The sequence below is a fragment of the Natrix helvetica genome (genome assembly GCF_964273705.1).
Source record: "Natrix helvetica genome assembly, chromosome: 1".
Classification (NCBI taxonomy): domain Eukaryota; kingdom Metazoa; phylum Chordata; class Lepidosauria; order Squamata; family Natricidae; genus Natrix; species Natrix helvetica.
In genome coordinates this window covers 307,926,876-307,943,056 of record NC_138548.1, presented here as the reverse complement: position 1 = coordinate 307,943,056, position 16,181 = coordinate 307,926,876, and the positions used below count along the sequence as shown (strand labels likewise).

General features: G+C 41.5%; 1 protein-coding gene across 4 annotated transcripts in view; it reads right to left on the bottom strand.

Moving 5' to 3' along the window:
• Nucleotides 1-16,181, bottom strand: part of CACNA1D (calcium voltage-gated channel subunit alpha1 D) — a 253,198-nt gene that overhangs the window by 119,416 nt on the left and 117,601 nt on the right. For all 4 annotated transcript variants that reach the window (XM_081938854.1, XM_081938852.1, XM_081938855.1 and 1 more), the window contains exon 8: nucleotides 8,293-8,396. In XM_081938854.1, the coding sequence (XP_081794980.1) occupies nucleotides 8,293-8,396 (104 nt within the window). The remainder of the gene's footprint in view (nucleotides 1-8,292; nucleotides 8,397-16,181) is intronic.

Below are 16,181 nucleotides of genomic sequence, written 5' to 3'. Positions count from 1 at the left end.
TTTGTCTGGAGCTGTACTGATAACTGACTAAAATTGAAGCATGCACACATATAATATTTTCAACAATACAAATATATTAGATAAGTTTGCATCAATGTTATATTCTTAAACTGAACTAGCAAGTCAAAGAATATAAAGCTTGAGGCAAATAAAATCCATATAAATGAGAACAGATGGAGGAAAATTTTAATCTGAAATACAATTGAGGAGTGACACCTGATGGACAGCAGTGATTGAAGTAAAGTCTTTCTAGTTCCAGGGTGTCAAACTCGCATTATTGCGGCAGTGTCCCATGATGTATCAGGACTCCCCCCCCCCTTTTACTAAACCGGGCGTGGACATAGCCAGCATGTGATGCACCTGGCCTGTGGGCTGGGAGTTTGACAGCCCTGTTCTAGTTCCTTAACTCAAAGTTTGGCAACCTGATGTCTTCAAATGTTTCGGGTTGTAACTCTCACATGACTAGCCAGCATAACTAATGGTCAGATTTACCCTGTTTCCCTGAAAATAAGATTTCCCCGGATAATAAGCACAATCGGGCTTTTGAGCGCAAGTGCTAAAATAAGCCCTCCCTCAAAAATAGGCCCTCCCTAAAAATATTGCAACACAGCAGCAGCCATGCAGTGACCACGCTCGCCACCTCCTGCACCTCAAAAATAATAAGACCTCCCCGAAAATAAGGCCAAGAGCTTATTTCAGGGGTCAAAAGAAAATAAGACGAGGAAAAATGGTAGTGTGAGTTAACGTTCAAAATAGGTAAGCATCAGTTGCCTACATCTAACTTAATCTTATGAGTTAACTAGAAATTAATTAAGATAGTCTTATTCACTAAGAGATCTATCAACTGCCACCATAATTTAAAAAAAAATCAATGATATCCAAGTATCTCTGTTAATGCATGGGCCCAATACAGTTATGATAGAGGTGAGACAGCGAGCTCTTCACTTGGACCTGTAGAGTGGCCAATCCAAAGTTTTAAATTGTTTTAGTTGAAGTATCTGTTATAAACGTTTCGCTGTTCCTATAGAAGGCAACTTTACATTAGCAAAGTTTAATGCTGAAAAGGTTTGGACAGCAAGTTCAGAAACATCCCATATTTGGAGCCTATGCTTAGACAAAGGCGCAAAGAGAGCCTGGCATGTTTTACTTAGTGCTTTGGATTAATATTCTCCATCTTTGCTAAATATACAAGTTGTCTTTAAGTAGAGGTTGTGCACTTTTTACTAACAGATCCATCTGCTGAAATCTCTATGAAAGTTGCTAAATGCTTTTCGGTTGTAACTGCCATGAGAAGCTGCAGGGTTTGTATCATAATTAGGCATGCTTGCTTTGCCCATTTATTGTGAGTTTAGAAGTTAGAAAGTTTATAATATATACTACCTGCTCTATCTTCCTAGCCTGCCAATGTCTTACTTTGTTTATGATTTCATACTGTATCTGTATATACTTTTGGTCTATGAGTATAAAATTAATTCTACATGTAACTGTCCTTCAAGAGCATTCCAAAGCCTCAAAAAGTTTCTGCTCATCTGGAATGCAGAGCCCATTTAATGTCGCTGCTAAGTGAATCATATTGGCTCCCTAGGTGTTCTGGATGTAATTCAAGATCTGCTTGTGTTTACTCGCAGGACAGCCTCTCTGCAATAGTTTCTGACTGTCCCACCAGATCTGGCAGAGGGGGCACACAGTAGATTCCCTCAGTGAGACAGCATCATCTGGTAGGCCCTAGAAGCATTTCTTTTGTCATAGTACCTGCCTTACTGAATAGCCTCCCTCCAGAGATATGGATGGCCTCGACCCTATAGGCTTTTCAGAAGCCTGTGAAGAGGTGGCTGTTCCCCAGGTGGTGGGGGCTAGGCCATTAGTTCTGAAAATCTGGCTGTCAACCCTGAAGCTGACCTGGCTGAAGCCATCTTGGAGCTTCAGTGCTGCCACACCGGAGAAAGGGAAAGGGAGGGGGGAATTAGAATTAGCCAAGGTTGTGTAGTCAAAATAAAATTCCTTTGCCTGGGAACCAAGGACGTTTTCACACCTGGCTGGAGGAAGGAGTGATGTCACCAGACCAGCAGACACTGCTGTGATTGGTGACTGATTGTTTGGGATTGGGGGGGGGAACTTAATTAGGTGAAAACCAAGGGGTCCTTTAGAGTTGGTTTTCAAAGGACATGTGACAATTTGATATTTCCAATAACGCTATTCTTTGAGGAATCCAACTGCTTTGGAGTTTTGTTTGAAATGGATCTATTACTTGGAACCCTGACACTGGCATGGTTGTATGCTATGATGCCTATTGGGATTTCTATTGCACAGAAGTGTGTGTGTGTGTGTGTGTGTGTGTGTGTGTGTGTGTGTGTGTGATGGGTTTTCCTTTAGTGCTTAAGATTGATGTATTTTGTTTTGTTTGCTGCACAAAGTTTCACTGGATCAAAGGGTAGGCATTATATGTTTGTTTGATTAATAAATAAATGATATTAACATCAGAAAAAGGGTTGGTTTTCCTCCATCTTCCTCAGTCAGCTTGTGCCATGCCTTCTCTCTATTTATAAATATAACCTTCAGATTATTTTGTGCAACAGGAACAACTGGGAACATAGAGAATGTGACCAATGCAGACTAGAGGAGATTAGCATTTTGGCTCAGTGTCTATTTCAGTATATGGTCACCTAAGTGCCTACATACAGTAGGTTAATGAAATTTCCATCTATCCTACAGAAAAAAAAACTTGTTACTGTTGGAAAATTATAATAATAAATGGAATGTGATTCTTACTTTCCACAACACTCAGGATAATTGGACAAAAGTATATTTTGCATTAAAATTGATTCATTGACTATGGTTCTGCTTAAGAATATTCTTCCGTTTCTGATGCTTATAATACATGAAGCCACAAAGGACTTGGGCCTTGCCTGTCCGAAAAAGAGCAAATTCTTCCCTCTGAGCATACTGCTAAATTCTTTAATTGGAGGTGTTTGAGGCTGAAATATTAAAGAAAGATTCTCTGATTGATCACATAATGGTCTCTGTTACTCCTTCACTGAGAGTCAAACTGAGTTACGTTCAGGTTGGCTGTGTAAGTTGGTTATATATACCATATTATTTGGAGTATAAGTAAGGTGACCAACCGTCCTCCTTTAGGGAGGACAGTCCTTCTTTTGTAAGTTCTGTCCTCCCTCGAAAAGTGTCCTCCTACATGTCCTCCCTTTTGATATTTGAAGGCTAATCTGTTGTGCGTTATGTGACGTATTTTATTAAACAGTTTTTAATGGTGGTTTTTTTTTACTTCATCGCAAGTATATTGAATAGATATTGAATCTTGTGTTGAATTTTTATCTAAAGAAATGCTAGACATTAAAATAGACGACAATTGTCTCTTTGAAGAAATTAGAAGACTGAATGTAAATTCTGAAAAATTAATACAATGGGAAAATCAACATGTTGAAATTGATAAAAGATGGGTGGATATTTTCAGCCATTTAAAAAATGAACATATTCCATGTGAACATTTATTTATACTTGTTCAATTTACGTTGTGCTGCCCTGGAACTAATGCAGCAGTTCAAAGAGTTTTTTTCAATTGCCAATGATTTTTCGACAAGTGAGAAATCGAGATTGAATGTTGATACTCTAGCTGAAGCACTTGCCGTAAAATTCAATATGAAGGATATTTCTTGTTCAGATATTTCCAATATATTGTTAGAAGATGATACATTGACAAAAAATATTAATTCAATGGAAAAGTACTCATTTAAATAATAATTAACAGGCATGTAAGCATAATTACAATATAAAATGTTGCAAATGTTTTTATTATGCATATATCATATTTTAGTGTATTATTGTTGCAATGAATAAAATATTTCTTTTATTTACGATATATTTTTTCCAATTTATTTGTCCTCCTTTTCATTGTAAAAAAGTTGGTCACCTTAGCATTTTGGACAATAGAACGTGTTTTGTCCTCCTTTTCATTGTAAAAAAGTTGGTCACCTTAGTATAAGACGCACCTTTTTCTCTCAAAAAAGAGGCTGAAAATCTGGGTGCATCTTATACACCGAAGACAGCATTTTTTGCCTCCCAAAACCCTGCCCCCTTCACCAAAATGGCCGTGGATAGCCTTTAGGAGCCTTGCAGAGTGCTCCTGGGGGCTGGGGAGGGCAGAAATGAGCGAAAAAGTGCCATTTTTTGCTCAATTTTGCCCCCTCCAGCCTTCAGGAGCCTCCTAAAGGCTATGCATACCCTTTTTTAACAAAAAAACAGGCCCATTTCCGCAAAAAACGAGCCTTTTTTGCTTATTTTGGGTCCCCCATTCCCCAGGAGCACTCTACAACCCTCCTAAAGGCTATTCACCCCCCCTTTTTTTAAATGGGCCCGTTTTCGTGAAAAACTGCCTATTTTGGGGAGGTCTGGAGAGTGCAAAAACTTTTTTAAAAAATTTGCCTCTTTAAAACCTTGGTTCGTCTTATACTCCAGTGCGACTTATACTCTGAAAAATACGGCAATTGACTGGATAGTATATTTTAATGGAATTCTTATGTTATTCAACTTTATCTTGCTCTCATTAGGGCAGTGGTTCTCAAATAGTGGGGCGCGCCCCCCAGGGGGGGCGCGAGGCTCCGTAAAGGGGGGTGCGAAGGCTCCCTTTCCATCTGGGTGCAACGGCAGCGACGAAGGCGGCGGACTGGAGTTTCCCGCCAAGGTTGCCTGTCCGACCAGCCCCCGCTGGCTCCTGGCTGAGGGAGGAGCTGCGTTCCGAAGGCTTCAGGGACCGTCCGAGGCTTCCCTGATGCCTTCAGAGCGCTTAAAACGACCGCGCTGCTGGAGCAACCCTGGCGCTTCGGGGATGAGCCCCGCCGAATTGAGCCGGACCCAGACAGATCTCGATAGCCTGCAAGAAGAGGTAGAGGCAGCGTGGCTCCTGCCTGCTCAGCCTCTGTGCCCAGTTTGGCTTCTGCCTGGCCCGACCCTCGCTTTTCCTCTGGCCGAAGGCACATCCTCTCTCCCAGAGGAAGGCTTTGCTTCTGGGAAACAGAAATACAAGGCAGCTTTTCCACTGGGGTCTCTACATATTATAGGACTAGATCGGTTCTCAAAGGTTTTAGCCTGGGGGTCTCTTTGATTTTTAAAAAGTGATTGAGGACACCAAAAAGCTTTGATGTGTGTGGGTTATATCACTGATGTGTAGTATGTTAGAAATTAAAACCGAGAAATGTTAAAAATATTTATTTATAAAATACTCCGCCATCCCCCTGAAAGAGTACGGTAAACCATACTTTGAGAATCACTGCTCTAGATAAACCTTGAATTTCATTCTGTAGGGCCCTTGTTACCAATTTTAAAATAAGATATTTACTGCATTTCTCGTCATTTTCTCACAGAATTGCGATGAATTACTTATGGATAAATGTTTATTGTATAAAATAAGAGGTGTTTAATAAGGATACAGTGTTATGCAGAGGTGTACTTATAACAATTTTATAGACAAATGATACTATTTACAGTCGCGCGGGGGGCGCGAAATGTTTTCTTCTTCCTAGGGGGGGCATGACAGAAAATAATTGAGAACCACTGCATTAGGGAAAGGTGTAACATAATAAATAAAGGAAATTAATTGTTTAAATAAATTGATAAATTAAAATCAGGGCCTTGAAACTATTTCATGAAAACAATGCCAAAAATTGTAAATCAAAGTTAACTAACATGCTGAAAGGAACAGAACTGCATCTTTAACCATATTCTCTAAGATTAGGAATGAAGTATGAGATAAAAGCCTAATCTTTAACTAATTCAATTCTTTAGGATATCTGGCATTAAAACAATGGCGTTTTGGCCAAGATAAGTGAGTTTTAACATTTTAGGTTACACGAGTATTGTCCTGACTCACAGGGGGGGGGCTATTTTATAAAACAATCAATAAATTATGCCTATATTAAAATTATATTTCTGTCTATTTAGTTCAACACTAAGTTGTTCTCCAGGTGCCCTCCTTCCTCAATCTTTGTTACTGCATTCTTAAAGGATGATTTCCCATTTCCTAGTCTATAGCCTGATTATTTCCCGATAGTCTTCCGTCCATGTATTATTCAAGCTCAATCTTCCTTAGCTTCCAAAATCTGGCAAAGTCAGCCAGGCACCTGCTCTAATTGCTCACAAATGGTAATCAAAATAATGGGTCACATTCAGTTTAACAGTGAATGTTTGCTTCCCAGTTGTGACTTCAGCAGTAGTTGCCCGATAAGGTACAGAAAGAAGATAATGTGCTTTAAGGTACATGGTGAGACCACTATTTTCGGTTTATGTTTTTTTTATGATTTTATACTACAAGCGATTTTCCGTATGTTAATACGCAAACACTACCTTGAGCCAGTTATTTTCTCTCAGTCCGAAGAAAGAGAATGCAAAGGCAAACCCTTTCTGAAATTACTGCCAAGAAAACTGCAAGACTTGCACAGGCAGTTGTCAGAAGTCAAAATTGATATAGAAGCACCTGCACTAAACCATAGACCTAGAGGATGTGAAAAACTCATTGATTTGGAAACAGAATGTTTTAAAGAACTCCAAAATGGTCTGTTCCCTCTGGAATGATATGGTCTCTTCCAAAGGCAAACCTCCAGCTTAGAGGACGTTTGAAGTCTCTCAGGTCTTTCTCTAAAATAGAATATTTTTGGTCTAACATACAGGAAAAAATTCCCAGTTATCTTAAAATGATTTAGTTTTGGAGGAATTATTTCTGGAGATTGTTAAATGGCTTTTAGAAAACATGTTCTAGAGGCGATTCAAAATGGACTGGAAAGAGAATGAAATGTCAGAGGTTTTCCAGAATGTTCCATTTCCAAATTGTGAAGTTTTGCACCTGATAGGCAGTCTGCCAGTATTCTAGGTTCTTTTTTCAGTGCAGGAAAGAAACCTTCTGCAACACATGATGGTGAGATGACAACCTTTCCCTTTGGCAATGATGAAATGGCTTGTACTGATAAATTGTTGTGTTTTTTACAACTGACAGCAAGGCAAGCTATTTATACTATTCCCTAGATTAAATTTCATGTCTTTAGACAGGATGTTTCCCTCAATGTTGTGGGAGCAGCAAACACTTAGAAAAACCAAACAATAGGAACAAATAGAAAGAAAAATGAAGTGCCTGCTAAACTATGACTTACAGATGATTTACATCATGGGTGTCAAACTCGTGGCATCATGTTGCCGTCACCTGACATTTTCGTGACGTTTTACTCCTTTGTGGAGTTGGGGTGGGCGTGGCCTGCGTGTGATGCATCCAGCCTGCGGGCTGCCAGTTTGACACCTGATTTACATCAAAAGTCTGTGTGGTAATGTGAATGTTTCATTGGTGTAGGTAAAGGGAACAACAGCATTATCCATATTTAAAAATACTACTTACACAGGTAGTTCAGAGTACTCACAACTACAGGGAGTGCAGTAGTGTAATACTGGCAATATTAGTTTTCACTGAATTGAAGGAGCTGGCAAGCACTGTAAATGTGTCACAGGCAAGTACAACGATAAAATTCAGGCAGTCGGAAAAGCAAACATTCATAAAATGGCATACCAATCCAAGGCACATGCAGAAAAGCCAGCAGTGTGAAACTTAAAACAAATGCACAGACCATTTTACACACTGTGGTGTGAAATGCAAATTTAATTTAACAGCTTACCCACTAAGTACACCAAGTACCAGGTTAAGTACGAAAAATGAGCCCAGAATGATAAGACTAACAAAATAGATCCATGGCCACTCACATCCTATTGCATCATTTACCTGTAAAATGTAAGGAAATACATTATGATTCAGCCGTTCACTATATAGCAGAGTCCTTTCACAATTGACAGATCACATAGGTAGGTATTCAGTGTATTGGCACCATCTGCTCTTATTAGCAACACATTTACCAGATTTACCAGCACTCTAGCACTTACTCATGATGTGTACAATTTCACTTTAGTGATGAAAATTACGTAACTTTCTGTAGTCTTATACCACGTGGAAGTATATAATTCTAAAAGGGTTGAGAGCTTGTTTTTATTTGTACTGACCTCTAAGTCACCAGTTAATTTCTATTAAATTGTATTTTTCATACCTAATGCTATTTAAATTGATTTACAAGAGATTTTCTTTGTTTTTAGAAAATGGATTTGGTCTTAAGGAAGCTTTGGTCCACCATGTTTTAATTTGGAAATCTTATTCCCAATTCTTTTGATTTAATCTCCATATTTAACCTATGTGTTCGTGGCAACTGAAATATGGACTCTGCTTCTAGGATGAAAAAGGTGTGTGCTTACCCGCTCAATACACCGAGAACAAGATTTAGAACGAAAAATGACCCAAAGATGACGAGACTGACAAAATACACCCATGGCAATTCAAATCCCATAGCATCATTCATCTGTAAAAAACAAGATGACCTTGTAGAAACATTTGCTTCCATTTGCAATAGTGATCAGCTGGTGACCAAAACACATGCATGTGAAATAAATACAGTCAGTATTTATAAGAACCAGACAGAAGGGGAAAAGAAGATTAAAACACCCATCATTTTTTCATCATTTCAGATACATATTTAGAAACATCAGGGAAAAATACAAAAACATCAGAACTCCATACATCTTATATAATAAATTTTACATGCAAAAATGAATAGGCAGAACTGAGTGGCAATATATATAGAGAGAAAAAGGAAAAAGTTTTTGCCAGACAGAAACAGTTAATTGTAGCTCTTGCAAAGCCAAAAAGTGTACAATAGAATTGAGTTCTTAAAATTAAATGCTGGCATGGGAGGGGGGGGGGGAGTCTGAACATGGGTAATATCCAACATTTTAGCAGGTGCACACACAAACACTGCCTAAAGGAGAGATCAGAAGATAATGTGGTCAGTTTTGCTGTTTAGTCAAAATGTTATCATTCTACCACCAATTCTTTTAATTTGCAAAGATGTATTGTGAAAAACCAAGCACAGAAATTTAAAAAGATTACCAAATGCAGTTTTATAAGTAACACCTCAAAAACTTGACTGTATACTCAGATAAATGAGTACCGTATTTAAATTTAATAGTCAGAAACACATTGGTGAAAAGTAAATTGTATGAAATAGATAATTCATCAGGATTATGAATTGTTGATGTTATGGCAACCATTTCATATAATTGAGGTTTAGATGATAGTAACAGAAAGTAACATTGTTAGAATATGTGCATAGATGTTTAATAGTTTTAAGACAGTTCTTGTTATTACAATAGCAAGGAAAGAAAGGAAATTATATACATTTAGGATAATACACTGAAAATAACCTTGTTAGATACTAGCTACAGTTATAATGGTTTCCACCAAGGTATTCTGTTCCGGCAGGAACAGAGGTTTAATCTCATTGGTCGAAGGGTCTGACAGTTCCCTATAAAAGGGCTGCTGTCAGACTGAACCTTCACTGGATTGTACTTGTTCTGTTACAATAAAGAGCTGTTGTTGCCTTTAGCCTGAGTGTGCCTTTCCATTACCCGATATAACACAGGCGACGAGGATGGGATTGCAAAGCAAAAGTATTCGCTCACAACTGCTTCTGATTATGGGGATGGGTGAGCAAGTACTTTTGGCAATATAGTGTATCTGAACTAATGCCGCTACAATCAGTCGCTTGGTCAGTGCTCCAATAGACGCTGAGGACACACTACGCACTCAAGCTGTTTAAACACGTCCGCTGGCACGAATTTAATATTCATAATCAGAAAGAAGGTGAATTGATCAACGAGTATGTTGTGGCGCTAAGGAAGGCTGCAGCATACTGACAGTTCCGCAACCTAGACGAACTTATACTAGATTGCATCATATGCGGTGTGCGGGACGTTAATTTACAGAGGAGGTTATTTGCCAAATCTAACCTCACTTTACAAATTGCCTTGAACGAAGCCAGGGCATCCGAATCGGCCATTAAGTCTACAGAAACCCTGCAGCGCCAAAGCACAAGACGCGCAAAAGAGCACACACGTACATTGTGAGACTGCAGAGACCGAGAGCTCAGAAAGCGAGGAAGATGACAGCTGCTGCATGCGCAGTAGCCGCGCCAAGCTGGCACGCAAATTCGAACCGCGTTTCCCGTCTTGTGCAGCTGCAGAGGAAACCATGCCAGATCATCTTGTCATTTCTGCAACGCTATCTTCCAGTGCTGCGAGCAAAAGGGGCACATTGCCAAGGCTTGTAGAATCGAGCACCCCACAATGACCTGGCAGCCCAGAAGCCGACCTAACCACCAGCAGAAGCCCAGCCAAGGGGCTTGGCAGCCACCACCACGGCATTCAGAGGGCGATACCAGAGTCAACTATCACACTTCAATCAGCCAAGTCCGCACTAGGCGTCCAAAAAAGGTGAAGGTCAAAGTCTTCATTGAAGGCTCTCCATGCAAGATGGAGACTGACACGGGGTCATCATGCCATGGTCTACACTCAAGCGGGCTATCCCTAGCCTGAAGAAGCAGCATCTACGCACCCCTGACATCCGCCTTTGCGATTACCAGGGGAACCGATTCCCCATCGTGGGCCAGGGCACCTTCCGGGTGCAATTCAAAAACTACAGCGGCCAGTTCCCAGTGAGGGTGGTCAGCGGTGACCTGCAGAGCCTCCTGGGACTTGACTGGTTCGAAGCCCTGGGCCTAGAAGTGACCAGTATCAACGCCTTGAAAGACGAGAGCGCCGAAGCAATTTTTAAGGAGTTTGAGGATGTCTTCGACACCAGTCTGGGTAAGTATGTGGGGACAATCTCTTTTAATTTGGACCCCAACATAGCCTAAAGGGCTAAAACCCAAGAGAATACCTTTCGCTCTCCGCCCAAAATTGATCTGGAAATTGACAAGCTCGTAGGCCAGGGAATCCTAGACCCAGTTGATCACGCACACTGGGAGACCCCTATAGTGACACCTGTCAAATCTGACGGGTCTCTTCACATCTGTGTGGACTCCAAATGCACAATCAATAAAGCGTTACAACAAAGCGCTTACCCTGTACCCATTGTACAGAATTTATTACATTCTTTAGGCCCCGGCAAAGTATTTGCTAAATTGGACATGGTGCAGGGATACCAACAATTGCCTATAGATGGCGCTACGGTGGAGGCCCAAACCATTGTGACGCACAGGAGTGCATTCAAATGTAACCGCCTGCAATTTGAAGTTAGTATCGCCCCTGGACTGTTCTAAAGCGCCATGGAACGGCTTTTGCAGGGGATTCCAGGAGTTGTCCCCTATTTTGACATCTTGGTATCGGCTGCAAATGAGGTGCAACTTTTCAAACGTTTACGAACTGTTTTGACCAGAATTAGAGACAAAGGCCTCTGTCTCAAAAAAGAAAAATGCCAAATTAACATGCCAAGGGCTGAATTCTTAGAGTACCTAATCGACAGCTCTGGGATTCACCCGACCACTAAAAAAATTCAAACAATCCAGGACGCCCCTACACCTCACAATCAAACCGAGCTGCAGGCATTCCTCGGGCTCCTTAATTTCTACAGCATCTTTCTTAAACAGAAAGCCACCGTTGCTGAGCCCTTACAACATCTCCTGCCGAAGAACACAAAGTGGTCCTGGGGCAGAGCCGAGGCAAGCGCATTTTCCGCGGTAAAAAGACTTCTGTCAGCAGACACGTTCCTGGTGCAGTACAGCCAGACCCTGCCACTGATGTTGATTTGTGATGCTTCCCCATTTGGCGTTGGAGCCGTCCTCAGCCACCGCATGCCCAATGGAACCGAGGCTCCCATAGCCTATTACTCAAGGACCTTGTCTGTTGCCGAGTGGAACTACAGCCAGCTGGACTGTGAGGCTTTGGCTGCAGTGGCCGGGGTAACAAGGTCCCATGTGTATACCTCTAAGGCTGTGATTTCGAACTAATTACGGACCACAAACCACTGCTGGGCTTGCTGGCTGGGAACCAACCTATTCCTGTGTCATTATCACCATGGATGACCAGATGGACTATTTTCCTAGTGGCCTACACCTATTGTCTCGTCCACCGACCTGGCTCCACTTTGGCGCATGCTGACACCTTGAGTCGCTGCCCGCTGCCAGAACTTCTTGCAGACCCTACCCCCGAGATGCCAGTCCTTCTTATTGACTGCTTAGAGACTGGTCCTGTCTCCTCTAGTGACATTGCCTGCCGCTCTGCAAAAGACTCCACCATCAAACAAATTTTGAACTGGGTGTGGAAGGGGTGGCCCAAGGGGCCTGTTGGGTCTGATTTCAAAATGTATTATTGTAAGAGAGATGAATTGTCTGTTGTTAATGGCTGTTTGCTATGGGGGGACCGGGTCGTTGTTCCACCCAAACTGCGTGTTGCACTATTAGAGGCTTTACACGTAGGGCATCCTGGAATTGTCAGGATGAAGTCTTTGGCCAGGAGTTATGTGTGGTGGCCTAACATGGACAGGGAGATCGAAGAATGGGTGGCTACCTGCACACCGTGGCAGGAGTCCAGACCAGCTCCCCCAGAGGCACCCGCTAAGGAGTGGGAGCGACCTCAAGCACCGTGGTCTATGGTGCATATTGATTTTGCTTGTTCATGGCCAGACATTCCTAGTAGTTGTGGACGCCTACTCGAAATGGCTAGAGGTAGTCCTCATGACCTCCACCACGGCAGAGGTGGTCATCAAGGTACTACAGAGACTTTTCTCCATGCACGGCCTGCCCGATGTCCTGGTCTCTGACAATGGGCCCCAATTCATGGCCATGCAATTCGAGACCTACTTAGCAGGATAAGGAGTCAGACATGCCCTGGTCGCGCCATTCCATCCAGCCTCCAATGGTCAGGTGGAGAGAATGGTGAGATCTGCAAAAGAGACCCTATCTAGGATAGGCCCGGGAGATTTGCAAACATGGGTTGACCATTATCTTCTAATTCAACATATCACGCCAAGTGCCACTACAGGGAGAAGCCCCTTCGAGCTTCTCATGGGTCGCTGGCTAAAGTCCCACTTAGATCAGCTATTCTGCCGCATCGCCCCCAGAATCCACAAGCAAAATTGAGAATTTTAGCATAGGGGATTCAATTTACACCCACAAGTACGCTGGGAACTCTGTGGAGTCTTGCCAGTGATAGGCATCACCAGGCCTCGCTCTTATCTCGTAGAGCTTGAGTACGGTAGGAATTGGAGAAGGCACATTGATCAACTCCGGCCGCCTCTCCAACTCCACTCTTAGGCAGCCAGAGATAACTCCTACATGAGTTAGCCAAAGGCCTACCCAAAAGGAGGACGAAGTCACTCCTTCCACAGCCAACTGAAACCCGAAGACACCGGGATACTTAGCTACATGTGTTACAGGCCTGCAGTGAGCTCAGAGCAAACCAGCTCTAGAAGATCCAGCTGCACCTGTGAAAGGTTCCAGGAGCTTCCACCAAGCAAAGCTGCAGAGCAATCAGGTCCATCCGACCTGTCCAAAGAACACCCTCCGACTGAACTGAGCAGGTCTGGCAGAGCTACCAAAAGCCCGCCTACCTGCGTGACTATGTTACCAGTAGGAGGATTCCATCTAAGAGGGGAGGGGTGTTAGATACTAGCTACAGTTATAATGGTTTCCACCAAGGTACTCTGTTCCGGTGGGAACTGAGGTATAATCTCATTGGTCAAAGGGTCTGACAGCTCCCTATAAAAGGGCTGCTGTCAGACTCAACCTTCGCTGGATTGTACATACTTGTTCTGTTACAATAAAGAGCTATTATTGCCTTTAGCCTGAGTGTGCCTTTCCATTACCCGATATAACAAACCTTAATTTAGTTTTAGGACGAAGTCCAAAATCCGATCAATTTCCTAATCCCCACATAACTTTGCATCTGTTTTTTACATACATACATACATACATACATACATACATACATACATACATACATACTATAAATGCATACAAACACACACATGCTAGGAAAAAAACACATTCGGGGGGATGGGGATGGTCCGGATGAAAAAACACTTTGTTTTGTGTGTGTGCTAAATGATTAACTGAGGAAAGAAAAAAAAGTTCAGAAGTGCAATAACTCAGATTCCAAAAAGTAGAAAGAGAAAGATATATGGAAACATTGCATGGGTAAGAGAAAGCTTTTGTTAATATCCTAAAATATGTTAAACTAATAAAAATAACATGGTTTGGACAAAACTCAGCAGCACTGTGGCTGTTGCCAAAATTAGGATTGCCAACATGATCACCAATGTCTGATGACGTATATGGCACAAGAAGAAGAAGAAGAAGAAGAAGAAAAAGTACATGTTATAAAACATTTTTAGAAGCCTCGCTTTTCCTCTTTCGCAGGAAGGATGCAAGGAACCACAGTATTATTTCTATAGACTTGCTATCTGCAGGGGAAAAAACCATGGTTAAAAAAAGGACTTTTAAAGTTTTGCTTTTTGTTGAACTAATTTTCTAATGACATTTCATTATTAAATTAAATTAAATTAATTAAAATCAAACAATCATGGAATCACAGGGCTGGAAGGGTCCTTGGAAATCTGCTAATCAAACCTCTGCTCAAGGCAGGAGACCTTATTACATCCCAGACAATTGGCCATCCAATCTTTTCTTGAAGACCCCCTCTATCCCTTCTCTGACAGTCCCTCAAGTACTGGAAGACAGCTATCGTGTCACCCCTACTGGAAGACAGTTATCGTGTCTTTTCATTAGACTAGTTATTCTTAGTTCCCTTAAATGTTCATCATACAGCTTAGCCTCCAGACCCCTTATCATCTTTATTGTTCTTCTCTGCACTCTTTCTAGGCTCTCAGCATCTTTTTAAAATATGGTGACCAGAACTGAATGTAATATTCCAAGCACGGCCTCACTAGTGTAGTATAGAGCCGTACTCTCATGTCTCATGATCTTGATGATATCCCTCTGTTGATGCAGCCTAAGACTGCATTGGCTTTTTTGGCAGCTGCAGCACACTGCTAGCTCATACTCAAGTGGTAGTCCAGTAGGACTCCTAGATCTCTTTCACAGTTACTACTGTTGAGCCAGGTACCACCTATTCTATACCTGTACGTTGGGTTTTTCTTCCCTAGGTGTCGCATGTTACTTTCCTTACCACTGAACTGCATCTTGCTGGTTAGGGCCCAATGTTCAAGTGTGCCAAGATCCTTCTGAATCCTGAATCTATTTTCCAAAGAGTTGGCAATTCCCCCCAGTTTGTTGTCATCTGCAGATTTGTGTGTATCATTCTCAAGATCCTTTCTTATGTCAGTCTGTCAATGAATTATTAATGAAAATTGTATTCATTCAAATGCAATTTCTCCTTCTGTGGGAGGGGGGAGTTTGTCACTGTCTCATCACACAACTGCATACTGAATGGAAATTTTGACTGGCTTCATACTAGTGCTGGGCTGAGAATTTAGCCCATGTGATTTTGTATTAGTTCTCATTCAATCTGACGAAAAAGAGTTTCCTTTGAAAGATATTCAGAACTTAGAGTGAACCCAGAAACAGAATTTCTAAGTTCATTCTAAGTTCTGAATTCATTCATTACATTTATAGCCTTCCTTTTATTCAGGCGCTCAAAGCAACACTCCTAGCACTATGTCCTTCTATTTTCCACACAATACCAACTCTGTGAGGTAGACTGGACCGAGGGAGATGGACTAGCCCAAAGTCACGCCGTGAACTTCCACAAGGCTGACAATGGCTTAGATCCCAGGTGTTACTGCTCTGAACTCAACACCTCAGCTACAACCCCATACTCCCTCTTTTAGGCTCTAGAAATGTAGTCATTTTGTAAAACATGCTAAACAAGAACAAAACAGTTAAATATTTTGTGAAAATCCCACTTTCACATTAAGCTGTAATATATTTATTTTGGTCACAGCATGTTATAAAAGTAACTTAACTCTGTTTTCTTAACCCAGATTTAATATTTAGCTAATTATATGAAATGAACCATTTACTGTAATTGGGAGCTGTCAAAAATATACTGCCTTTCACTGTATAATCATTCCTTTGGGCTCCTAGGCTTTGATTAAATCCCAAAGGAAAACATCAGGAAGGAACTCTACCAGCTGACAATTTTCATTAACTCTTGGTGTTATCATCAGCACCAAGATATCCTTCCTTAAAAATTAGAAATTCTCCAATTTCTCTGACTGCAAATTTGGTGAACACAAAAAGGCCATTGTAACAGATACATAGTTCATATGCTAACCTACAGATAGATTACTT